General features: G+C 53.6%; 1 protein-coding gene across 4 annotated transcripts in view; it reads right to left on the reverse strand.

The window, feature by feature from the left end:
* The window catches only part of EMID1 (EMI domain containing 1), a 58718-nt gene extending 49020 nt beyond the window's left edge, over positions 1 to 9698 (reverse strand). For 3 of the 4 annotated variants that reach the window (XM_069081614.1, XM_069081612.1, XM_069081613.1), the window contains exon 1: positions 9374 to 9698. In XM_069081614.1, coding sequence (XP_068937715.1) covers positions 9374 to 9558 — 185 coding nt within the window. In that variant the 5' untranslated portion in view covers positions 9559 to 9698. The remainder of the gene's footprint in view (positions 1 to 9373) is intronic. The other variant, XM_069081611.1, reaches the window with a different exon arrangement.
* Between the last annotated feature and the right edge of the window lie 1353 nt (positions 9699 to 11051).

Genomic DNA, 11051 nt, shown 5'->3' on the forward strand with positions numbered 1-11051 from the left:
ATGCTCTCTCTTCCTGGGTCCCCAGCAGCTGGCTCAGTGGGTGTGTGCATCTATTCAGAATTTCCACTGTGGCATGTTCTCTCTTTACCAGAGGGGAGGAGAAAACATTTCTCCCATCTTATCTTCTGTAATTAAAATCATACCCAATGTGCGGCCCAGGCCTGTGGCTTCCTTGTTTGTTTCTGGTGAGCCAGGATTTCTTTGAGATCTGCTCTTTGGGACCAGAGCATAGTCTGGCCCGTTGGCCAGAGATTTCCAAGACACCCACCTCCTGGAGGCCTTGCTCTGGGCTGGGTGGGGGTGGGGAGCCCTCGAGCCTCCTAGATCCTGAGCTGGGGGGGGCCTCAGCTGGTCTAACTCACCCCCTTCATTTCACAGAGGAGGAACCTAAGGACTGAACAGCTTCAAACATTTGTTCAAGGTCCTGCACAGAGAGGAAGGATCAGAGATTGGATTTGAACTCGGGTCTCGTGACTTCCATTTCCATGCTACCCTGATTCCAGTGGTTTCACCCAGGATAACACAACAGCTCCACTGGGAGTATCAGAGGGGCCACGAGGGATCTAGCTCAAACCTCTTTTCTGCCATTTACCAGCTGGGGGATGGAGGTCACCAGGGCCTCAGTTTCCCCACTTGTACTACAGTCTTTGTACTACCACCCTTATGGGCACTGGAATTCAGCTATGCAAACGTTGTCTTCTCCTGAACCAAGTAGTCAATCAACGAGTGTTTATTAAATTTGTACTATGTACCAAGCAATGTGCTAAGCAGTAGGCACTGGGAATACAAAGCCCCCCCTGAGCCAGTGCCTGCCCTCAAGAAGCTTACACTCTATCAGGTAAAACAAGACGCACAATCCACACAAAGGGGATGGGGGCCAAGAAGGGCCTGAGGCGTAGGCTTCATGTAGTTAAGGGCTGTCTGCTTTTTGTGTTGGTGTCCCCAGGCCTTAGCAGAGGGCTCAGGGCACATAAAAAGTACTTAGCAAATAGTTGTCCATTCGTTCATTCATTCATTCACTGAGGCAGGCAGCACTTGAGTTGAGTCCTGAAGGAAACCAGGGATTATGAGAGTTGGACATGAGGGATGGCATTCCAGGCTTTGGTGGGGAGACACAGGCAGGACAAAGGCATGGAGATGGGAGATGGCAAGTCATGTACGATAAACCGCAAGGGCAGATAAGGATCCCAGACACTAGGAGAGACCTCCAAGGAAGGAAGCTCAGCTCTTCACAGATGTTATCTCATCTGATCCTCACCACAATCCTGCGCAGTTTATTATTACCCCCATTTTAGAGTTGAGAAAACACAGATGAGGAAACTGAGGCAAATTGGGTTAAGTGACTTGCCCAGGATCATACAGCTAGTAAGTGACTGAGGCCAGATTTGAACTCAGGTCTTCCTGACTCTAGGCCCAGAGCTCAATCCATTATGGCGCCACCTAGCTGCCCCATTACTTAATGGATAGTAGTATTTTGTACATTTTGTGCATCACTTGGTAGATAATTGTATTTAGTCCTACGTGTTCCTGGCATTTCTCCCCTGCAGATGGGCAATATTTCATTTTTGACTCTGTATCCCCAGCACTTAGCACAGGGCCTGAAGTGAATAATCAACAGCATTAGTTCCCCAACTAGACTGTAAGCTTCTGCGGTGCAGGAACTCCTTTTATGCTTAGGGTCCAAGGTTTAGACCTAGGAGGGGCCTCAAGGACCAGCAAGCCCAACCTCCCCATTTTACAGAGGGGGAAACTGAGGCCCAGGGAGGTCTGTCTCCAGAGCCAGGGCTGTTTCCTCCCTATTAGACCCCACCTGATGCCTTAGGCACCTAGGGAAACCATGTTAGTTCATCCCCCGGAGAGAGCCCAGCATAGAGCACAGGCCACCGACATCCCCAGGTTGGTGCCTGGTGGCATCTAACTTCCCTTCCAGGAAGTGTTGGGGCCAAGGTATTTGTTTCTGGCCTTGGAAACTTTTTAGAAGAAGGGGTGCCTAGCAGCAGGCTGCTAGAGGGGTCTCTGACCTAAAACAGGTTGAGCCCCCGGACCAGATGCTCCTAAGTTCATAGGTTTAGGGTTGGAAGGGACCTCAGAGGACCAGCACATCCTACCCCTTCATTTTACATATGGGGAAACTGAGGCCTAGAGAGGCTAAGGGAAATGCCTGGCCAAGGTTTTAGAGCCAGATTATGAAGCCCCTTCCTCCCTGTGAGCTATCAGCACCCCCCCCCCATGTGAGGGTCTGGGGAAAGAATCCCTCTCCCCTCTGCACCCTGCCTTGAAAGCAGACAGCTGATATGAACAGATGTGCTGAGGTCAGAGTGGTGGCAGTGGGTGGGCCCCAGATGTTCCTAGACATCCTGCCCATGGAACAGCATCTGCTTCTCACTCAGAGGTGGGGAGCTGAGCTTGGTCTCGCCCCTAATCTTTTGATCTCAGTGGGTTAGAGATGACCATCCCACTGGCCCAGATCTGGGCACCTTGGCATCACCCATGGCTCCCTTGAGCCGGGGCTGGCAGGGGGGTGGGGTAAGGGACTCCAAGTGAGGTAGTGTCTCAGAGAGCCTTGCTGAGTTGAACTGCCCTATGAACACAGTACAAGCCTTTGGGGACGGGCCAGGGCATAGAGCCCCCTTGGAGGGGGGAGGAGGGAGGAAGGTTCTTTTGCAATGAGGCAGAGGGGGACCAGGATTGGGCCAGATGAGGGTGGCAGAGCCAATCTCAGCCCCTTTCTCAGGGCCTCAGCTCCAGCTCATATACCAGAGGCTAGTTATGGTGGCTGATAAGACTGGAAGGACCAGTTGGCCTGGTATCCACGTGCCACCTGGCAGGTCTCCTGCCCGCCTCCCCTGGAATGAGTGGCACATGGGATTTTGGCAAGAGAAGACCTGTCTCTCCTGGGACCCTTGGGAATGGGATCCCAACAGAGGCCTGGCCCAGGGCTGAGATCTGGAACATTGATATGAGCTAAGAGCAGGGGGAGGCAGCCAACGGGGCTGGGGGCCAAAACCCATTATGAGAAAGAGACGAGGGATGAAGAAGCCGAGAGCAAAGTTGGGGGAATGGGAACAAACCCACCCTGCCCACTGACAGACGGTAAGATTTAGAGGCAGAACAGGCCTGAGAAGTCGCCTAGTCCAAACCCTTATTTTACAGAGCAGAACACAGGCCCAGAGAGGGTGAGGAATTTGCTTAAGATCACACAGCTGGGAAGACACAGAAAGTCCAGGTTCCATTTTTCTGCTATTCTAGGCTAATTTGGAGTCAGAGGTTGCCAGATCAGAGGGCAGCTCAGAAAGTGCTCTGGAGTAGAGTCACAGGCTGGATCCTCAGGTCCTGACCACTGCCAGGGTCCCAGATGGCAACAATGTGCTGGGTAGCAGAGGGAGACCTCTCCCCAGGCCTGCCTCCTTACCCAGTCCCCAGAGGCCCCCAGGGAAGAATGAAGATTCCCCACTTGCTGAGGTGGGTGATGTCAGGAGACCTAAAATGCCCCACCGAGGCTGGGCAAAGTGCCCTCCCTGATCTTCAGCGTTCCTCACCTCTCAAATGGGGCTGATCCCCCTTCCCCCCCTCAAAGGTTTCCGTGAGGATCCATAGCTCACAAGTGACAGTCCAAAAGCTTAGTGTGTTCCTGGGTGCATGGGGAGAGTGTCCTGGGAGAGGAAGGTGAGAGGGCTGGTCCTCTCCTCTGGGCAGACCACCCCTGGAGTTCTGCAGTCAGGAAGGGGAGCCACATTTTAGGGAAGACATCAAGGAATCACATTTTAATGGTGGAAGGGACCTCAGAGGTCAAACAGTCAAACTCCCTCATTTTACATATGGGGAAACTGAGGCCCAGGGAAGGGAAATGACATTCCCAAAGTCACTCAGGTGTATAAAGGTGGACTCTGAACATATTCTCTTACTCCAAACCCCTAATTTCCACCTCAGCACACTAGGATGTCCCTCTGGTAAAGGATCCTTTAGCCTGGAGGAGAGAAGATTTGGGGGAGGGGGGGAAACATTGGCTCTTTCCAATTCTTTGTAGAGCTGTCACATGGAAGAAGGATGAGCCTTTTTCTGGACTCGGGTCCCAGTAATGGGCTGAAGTGGGAGAGGCAGGTTTAGCCTTGACATCTAGGGGAAAACTCACTAACAATGAGAGCTTGTCCCAAAGGGGGCCAGGCTGCCTCCAGAGGCCACAGGTTCTTCCTCCTTGGAGGCCTCCAAGCAGAAGTGGGATGCCCACTTGTCCCCCACCTCATGGTACAGATACCTTTAGGGTACAAGTTGGATGGGCTGGCTTCTGAAGTTCCCTCCATATCCATTTCTGCCTAGGCTAATGTAGAAAGTCCTTCAGAGGCATGAGTGGGCTGCACTGGGTCAAGCTCACAGGGGTCGTGGGCAGGGAGGGAGCAGCTTCTCGGCTTCTCACCTCCCACTGGCATTCATTCTGCTTCTGCCCACAGGGGACCTGGCACTCTCAGGGGGCTGGGACCTACCGTTATGGTTCTCACATTCCCGGCATACTCCTGGGGCAGGGGGCACAGCCCCTCTGGGCTGCTGGAGCTGCTCCCAGGCTTCCCCTCCCCTCGGACAAAGCTTCTTTTGTGCCCCTTATCTCGGGGCCCTGGATGGGCGTGGGAGGGGCCGGAAGATGGGGGGAGGTGGAGGTGAGGACCCCGTGCTTCTCTTTCCACTTAGACATGAGGGCCCTAGGCAGTTTGTCTGGAGGAGGAAGAAGGGGATGATGGGCCATTCCTCGGAGCGTGCCAGCCTGGGAATGCCAGCCTCTGACAGTGAATGACTGAAATTCAAGCTTTTCTCCAGAAAAGGAAGCTGACTGAGAGGCAGTGACAGAGACTGAACACAATGAGAACAATAATAGCCAAGGTTTCTCTTGGCTTGCCGGCACATTCCAGGCACTCCGCTAAGAGGTTACCAATTACTGTCTCACCAGATCCTCACAACAGCCCAGGGGGCCGGTGCTATTCTCATCCCAGAGAGAAAAGAGCACTGAGCAGGAACTCAGGAGACCTGAGTTCAAAACCTCCCCCTTCCACTGTGTGACCTTGGCCAAATCATCCCCCCAAGCCTCAGTTTCCCCACATGTAAAATAAAATAGCTGATATTTTTAACAGCTTTATTTCATTTTAGCCTCCTACCAGCTCAGTGGGTAGGTAGGACCCCATTTTACAGTGGAGGAAACTGAGGGCAGGAGAAGTTAAGTCATTAGCCCAATGTCAATGTCAGAAATAAGGTGTAAACTCAAGTCTGATTCTGGGTCCATTTCTTTAGTCAAAGACCAAAGTGACTCAGGGGTAGTTAAGAAATGGGTCCAGTAGCCTCGAACTGCCTGGCTCCAGGTGGGCAGCTTGACCCCCACAAAACCATTCCCCTAAACTGGACAGTGGGGTGGCTAATTACCTCCTGCCACCCACTGTTATGTCCCCCAGATATGTTCAGAGAGACTGTTCCAAGCCCCAAATGAAGGGATTGGACTCACTGATTTCTAGGGTCTCTTACAGCTCTGTCTCTCATGACTGGTGTTGGGCTTCCCCATCTATAAAATGGGGGTAATGTTTCCACTCCCTGACGCACAGGCTATTATGAGAAAAGGACTCTGGAAGCTGAGAGGCCGTGAGATGCAGTTTAAAAACAAACAAACAAACAAACATTTGGAATCATAGCCTCAGTGACTGGAGACCTTACAGGCCATCATATCATTTTAGAACTGAGGGAACTCAGGCAGTATGTGATTTGCCCAGGGTCACACATTAGGAAGCATCAGAGTCAGGATTTGAATGCTGTTCCTCTGACTCCACTGGAAATCATTTGAATCATGTTATGGCTGTGGGCCTCAGTCTATCGGTAAAGACTAGATAATCTCAAAAGTCCCTTTCAGCATTTATTTATAAATCCACTGTCTGGAGCTGAGTCTTGGTTCTGAGTTGAGGAACACATCTATCTATTGTTGTATGACCTTGGCCGATTCATTTCCCTCCACTTGGCCACAGTCTGATCCTCTGTGAAAAGAGAAGGTGGAATGAGACGACCTTGATGCCCTTTCCAGCTCTGAAGTGTGACCATTGTACATGTTCTCAGCCTCCTAGAAGGAGGCCTTATGGCCCCCTCACGCCACATGGGCTCTGTCCTATGCACCCTTTGCCTTCCCATGATCACTCCTTCCTCCTCCCTATCCCCCTCTGTCTCTAACAGATCTTGAGGAGTGGGCCCCTGTCTGCTCGTAAGGGAAAGGCCTTCTTTGTAAAGGAGAAGAGAATAGAATCTGTGGGGGGTGGGAGGGCCAGGGCTGAACTCTTTGACTAGGGGATGAAAAAGCTGGGAGGAGGGTCAGTCTCATTGTCTAGGTGGCTGTGAGGGGCCCCTTGAGAGGAAAGAGCAGGTGAGAGATAAAGGAGCCCGGCCAGACACGGCTGAGAGATTATCTTTCTGGGCCATAGGGCCAGGAAGGAGCGGCCGGGCCTCTCACTGGGGAGAGGAGCACAGAAGTTGGGTCAAAAGACATGCAAAGTGGTCCCAGCTCTGATAAGCTCTAACTACATCTCAGAGACTTTAGTCTAGTGGCCTCTTCTGAGATCAAGCTGGCCTCCATGGAAAGAGTCCTGGCTCTGTCATCCAAAAGGCCCAGATTCAAATCCTGGCTCTGCCACCCAAGCCTCAGTTTCCTCATCTGTTGATGAGAGGTTTAGACCCTATCATCGCTAAGGTCCCTTTCAGCTAAAATATCCCCAGAAGCCAGGCTCTGGGGAGGGCTTCCTTCCAACTTCCTTCCAAGTTGGACTCCTGGCCCACAAAGATTCTACAACATCCCAGCTCCCAGGGGGCCTGAGAGGCTGAGGGTCACCTGGCTCCCCAAGGACCCAGAGAGAGGGCTTTGAGTTTGGGGGTCAACTGGTCTCACCTCCCCACTCAGACCCACTGTCAGCATGGGAAAAGTGCAGTTCCTAGGAGTCATCTGGGGTGCTTAGAGATCTCTCCTATCAAAAAGGTCCCCGGGCCTCCCGACTCAGACTTGTGGAAGCTGCTTTTGTCCCAGCGTCCCTGCTCATTGCATATTTAATGCCGTTCTTTGCCTCTCCCCATAGTAAAGTCCCAGAACCAGATCCGGCAGGACATCGAAGGCTAGCAAATTCAACCTCTTTATTTTACAGATGAGGAAACTGAGTATGAGGGAGGTGGAGGGGCTTGCCCAAGGTCATATGGATTCATCAGAGGCCTGGTCCTCTAACTAGCCAGCTTCTTTCTACTGTTTCATCCTCTCTCACTCTGCCCAACCTCTGAGAACCCAGGCTTAGTCCCATGCTCATTTAGAACTGACTGAGAGAAACCTTGGATCTCATCAAGTCCAACCGTTTTACAAAAAAGGAAACTGAGGCTGGGAGATGGGAAGGGACTTTCCTGGGGTCATCCAAGCAGGGGTAGGACTATACTTCATTCCATAAGCATTTTACTGGAGTCATTAGTATGTACCATGCTGTTTTTGGGGTGGTAGGATGGGGACTAACCTTGTGACTGCCCTGGTAGAGGCAGGAAACTCCCTCTACCCAAGGAGACCGACACTTCATAACCTTAGGGTCTCAAAGTCAGTGTCCCAGAAGCCAGTTCTTTGTGACTCCAAGCCTCCTAGTCACTACTCCATGCTGCCCTTGTCCACGTACATTCATCATTTCCAGTCTCCAACCCAGGCTGACTCATTGGTTTTTTTTTTTTTTTTTTTTTTTTGCTTTTTGGAGGGAGGAAGGCAGGGCAGTTGGGGTTAAGTGACTTGCCCAAGGTCACACGGCTAGCAAGTATTGAGTGTCTGAGGTCACATTTGAACTCAGGTCCTCCTGACTCCAGGGCTGGTGCTCTATTCACTGCGCCACCTAGCTGCCCCCCCCCCCCATTGGGTTTCTTACAGTAAAGAGAACGCCTCATGACCAAGCTTCAGCCCATCGAATCAGAGAGGCTCCCAGGATGGCAGGACATGTTAGTAATTTCTTTTTAACACTTTCACACAATGTATTTAAAAGTGCAGATGTGCACTGAGAGGCTGTACCGTGCAATGGTCAGTACCCTGGATTGGGAGTCAGGGGACTCATGTTCAAATCCCGCTCATGAACGTCTGGTGGAACGCTGGGCAAATCAAGCAACTTCTCTGGGAGGGAGTTTCCCCCTGTCTAAAATGAGAGGCCTCTAATTGTCTCTTCTGTTTCTAAATCTATAATCCTGGTCAAATCAGGGATGGCAACTGGAGCCCAGGTGGGCAGCCCAGAAATACAGGCCGGGTTCAAGGATGCTTTCCTGCTCCCCTGCCCAAAGGAAAAGAAAGCAGGGGCTAGGGAGAGCGGGCATGATTCTAGTTAGTCAGGGAAGGCTCTTAATCTATCCCCCCCTTTCCCAGGAAGCACAGAGGGTCTCCCATCCTTTCCCTCCTCCCAGGTGGCTCACAGTCCTGACTAGAAAGGAGGGGAGGGGAGTCAGGAGGAATGGGTTTTGGTTCCAGCCTCTGCCAATGTTGGATCTTGGGCATGGCCCCTGTCCCAGCCTGTCTCCTCAACTGAAGAAACAGGGAGTGTGTGTGGGGGGGAGAGATGGGTTAGAAATCTCTGAGGTCCTGGCTAAGCTCTTATGACCTATGACCTCAGGTCCTGTTTCCACATCTTTGGGGAAGAAATCCCTCTGTCCAAGGTTTAAAATAATAGCAAATCCCGGGGGAGGAGGGCACTAAGGGAAGGTCCGGGGGCCTTGCAAGGGGAGGAGGGAGCAGATAGGACCCAGGGGAGGTGGCCTCGAGGGCAGGTCACCACCAGACATTTCCCACGATGCAGGGGAGCAGCTGGACAGTTGGAGCAGGGGCCCCACCAGCCCCTCTAGCCTTCCACTTCCAAGGGAACTGACCCATTTCGGGGCCTTCCTCTTCTGGCCCCTGAGCCCCTACTGGGCGTCTGTCTGCATCTCTGGATGGGGGATATCACCTCCCTAAGACACCCATCCAATTCCCATCTCTCAGTCCCACCATTCGAACGTACAGGGGGAGTCTGGGGGTGTGCAGAGGCTTGAGTGACAAGTAGGGTCCCTTTAACCCCATCACTGCTGGAGCGTTCATTTCCTCCCCATTTAGCTGGGGGAGGGGCAGAAAGTAAGGCTGGGGAATCTCTTAATCCAGCCACAAGTCTCAGTCTGGTGACTGGATTTTTTTGGGAGGTGGGATAATCCCCACTTTGAGAGCCCCCCACACTGGTCAGGATCCCGTTGTTTTTTTCAAGGGGGGGGGGCTCTGCCCAGCCTCCTCCTCTCCCTGCCCGGGGTCCCTTCCGTTCTCACGCTCCAGCTCCAGCCCTGGGAGAGTGGGGAGAGTGGGGAAGGAAAGGGTGGGGGCGGGCTTTACCTGCGGCGGGAGAACTGGGCGGCTCCCCCGAAGCTCCAAGAGGTGCCGTAGCCCCCGGGGAGCAGGGCGCAGAGGCAAAGCAGTGCCCAGCCCCGGGCGGCTGCCCCCGAGGCAGGCTGATGCCGCCCACTCCTCATGGTGCCCGTGCCCGCGGCCGCTGCTGCTGCTGCCCGCGCGGGGGGCATCCGGGGCGCGGGATGCAGGAGCGAGCCCTCCTCCGGCCGCCGCGGCCCCGCAGCCCTCCTGCCCAGCCTCCCTCCGCCGCCTGCCTGGCTCCCTGCCTCGCTCGCTGCCTCAGCCCCTTCCTCTCCCCCGGACGTGGCCCGATTTCATCTTCCCAGCCCCCCGGAGCCCGGAGGGGGCGGGCAGCTCCGGGGGGAGGGGACGGGCCAGGGGGACGGCCCCCTCGGCACTGCCCACCCCCGCCCCCCAGCGCCGCCGGGGCCGCCCCAACCCGGAAGGGGAGCTGCGAGGGGCGGCCGACTCCCAGGCCTGGGGGTGGGGGATGGCACAGGCTGGGGGGACCCCCGCCGTGCCCAGAGAGGGGGCGGAGCCTGAGCTGCCCGGGGAGAGCGGAGAGGAGAAGCGCTGAGGGCGTTCGGGGCTGGAAGGAACGTTCACACCCCCCCATCCTCCTCTTTTACATTGGAGGAAACTGAGGCTTGAGGAGGTACGGAGCCCGGTGCCCTGCTCCTCGACCTTTTAGTCTTGGCACGTCAAGAGCTGAGACGGACCTGGGCGCTGTTCACAGGCTCCGGACCTGGACCTGCAGGATCCCTCCTCGAACCCCAGGCCTGTGGCAGTCAAGTAAACTGAGACACGTTTCTTGTCGGTCTCAATAAGTAGCAGAGCTGGGAACTGAGCCCACGTCACTGGACCCCGGAGCTAGAGCTGGCAGGAACCTCAGAGGGGGAAACTGAAGTAGAGAGGTTTAAAGCATCTGAGATTTAGGGCTGGAAAAGCCAGCAGAGGCCATCTAGCCTGATTCTACAGAGGAGGAAACCGAGGCACATAGAGATTAAGTGATTTACCAAGGACCACACTGCTAGGAAGTGTTAGAGGGCGGATTTAAACCCAGATCTTGCCCACTCCAAGCCCAGCATTCTCTCCGCTATGCCTCTGCAGTCTACCAAGCCCTCTGATTCCAAATTCGGGGCCTTTTTCTATACCTTGCCCTCTCTGGGCCTCAGTTTCCTCCTTTGAAAAAGGAGGGGGTTGGATTAAAAAGGTCTCAGGGGTCCCCATTGGTTCTAGAGCTAAGTACTTATGGTTCTTCTCTGACATCTCCCCCAAGTGGTCATGAAGGAAGAAGGGCAGAAATCGGACCTCCCTGGAGCTCATTCACACCAAATTCTCCAGGTCCAGGGCCTATCGAGGCAGATCTGACCGGCAGACACTGTCCACCTCCCCATCCTCCCAATTTGGCAGGATCCCCATAATCAAAATGACCCTTCCCCACCCTGGAAACCCCAAAGGCAAGTCCATGAGGAAGGAACTGGCTTCTTTACTCCATGGTCATGCTCCTGGCTACTCCCCAAGGCCTCCTTGCTGAGAGATATCGTGGTAATAATAATAATAAAATTAATATTATATATTTTATATATTAATATTGTATAATATAATCAATCGTATTAGTGATAGCCTTTCTCTAGCAAATTAAGGCTTGCAAAGCGCTTTT

This window comes from Petaurus breviceps, unplaced genomic scaffold, assembly GCF_028583685.1.
Source record: "Petaurus breviceps papuanus isolate PSGF00001 unplaced genomic scaffold, PetGlider_PUasm1.0 99, whole genome shotgun sequence".
Lineage (NCBI taxonomy): Eukaryota > Metazoa > Chordata > Mammalia > Diprotodontia > Petauridae > Petaurus > Petaurus breviceps.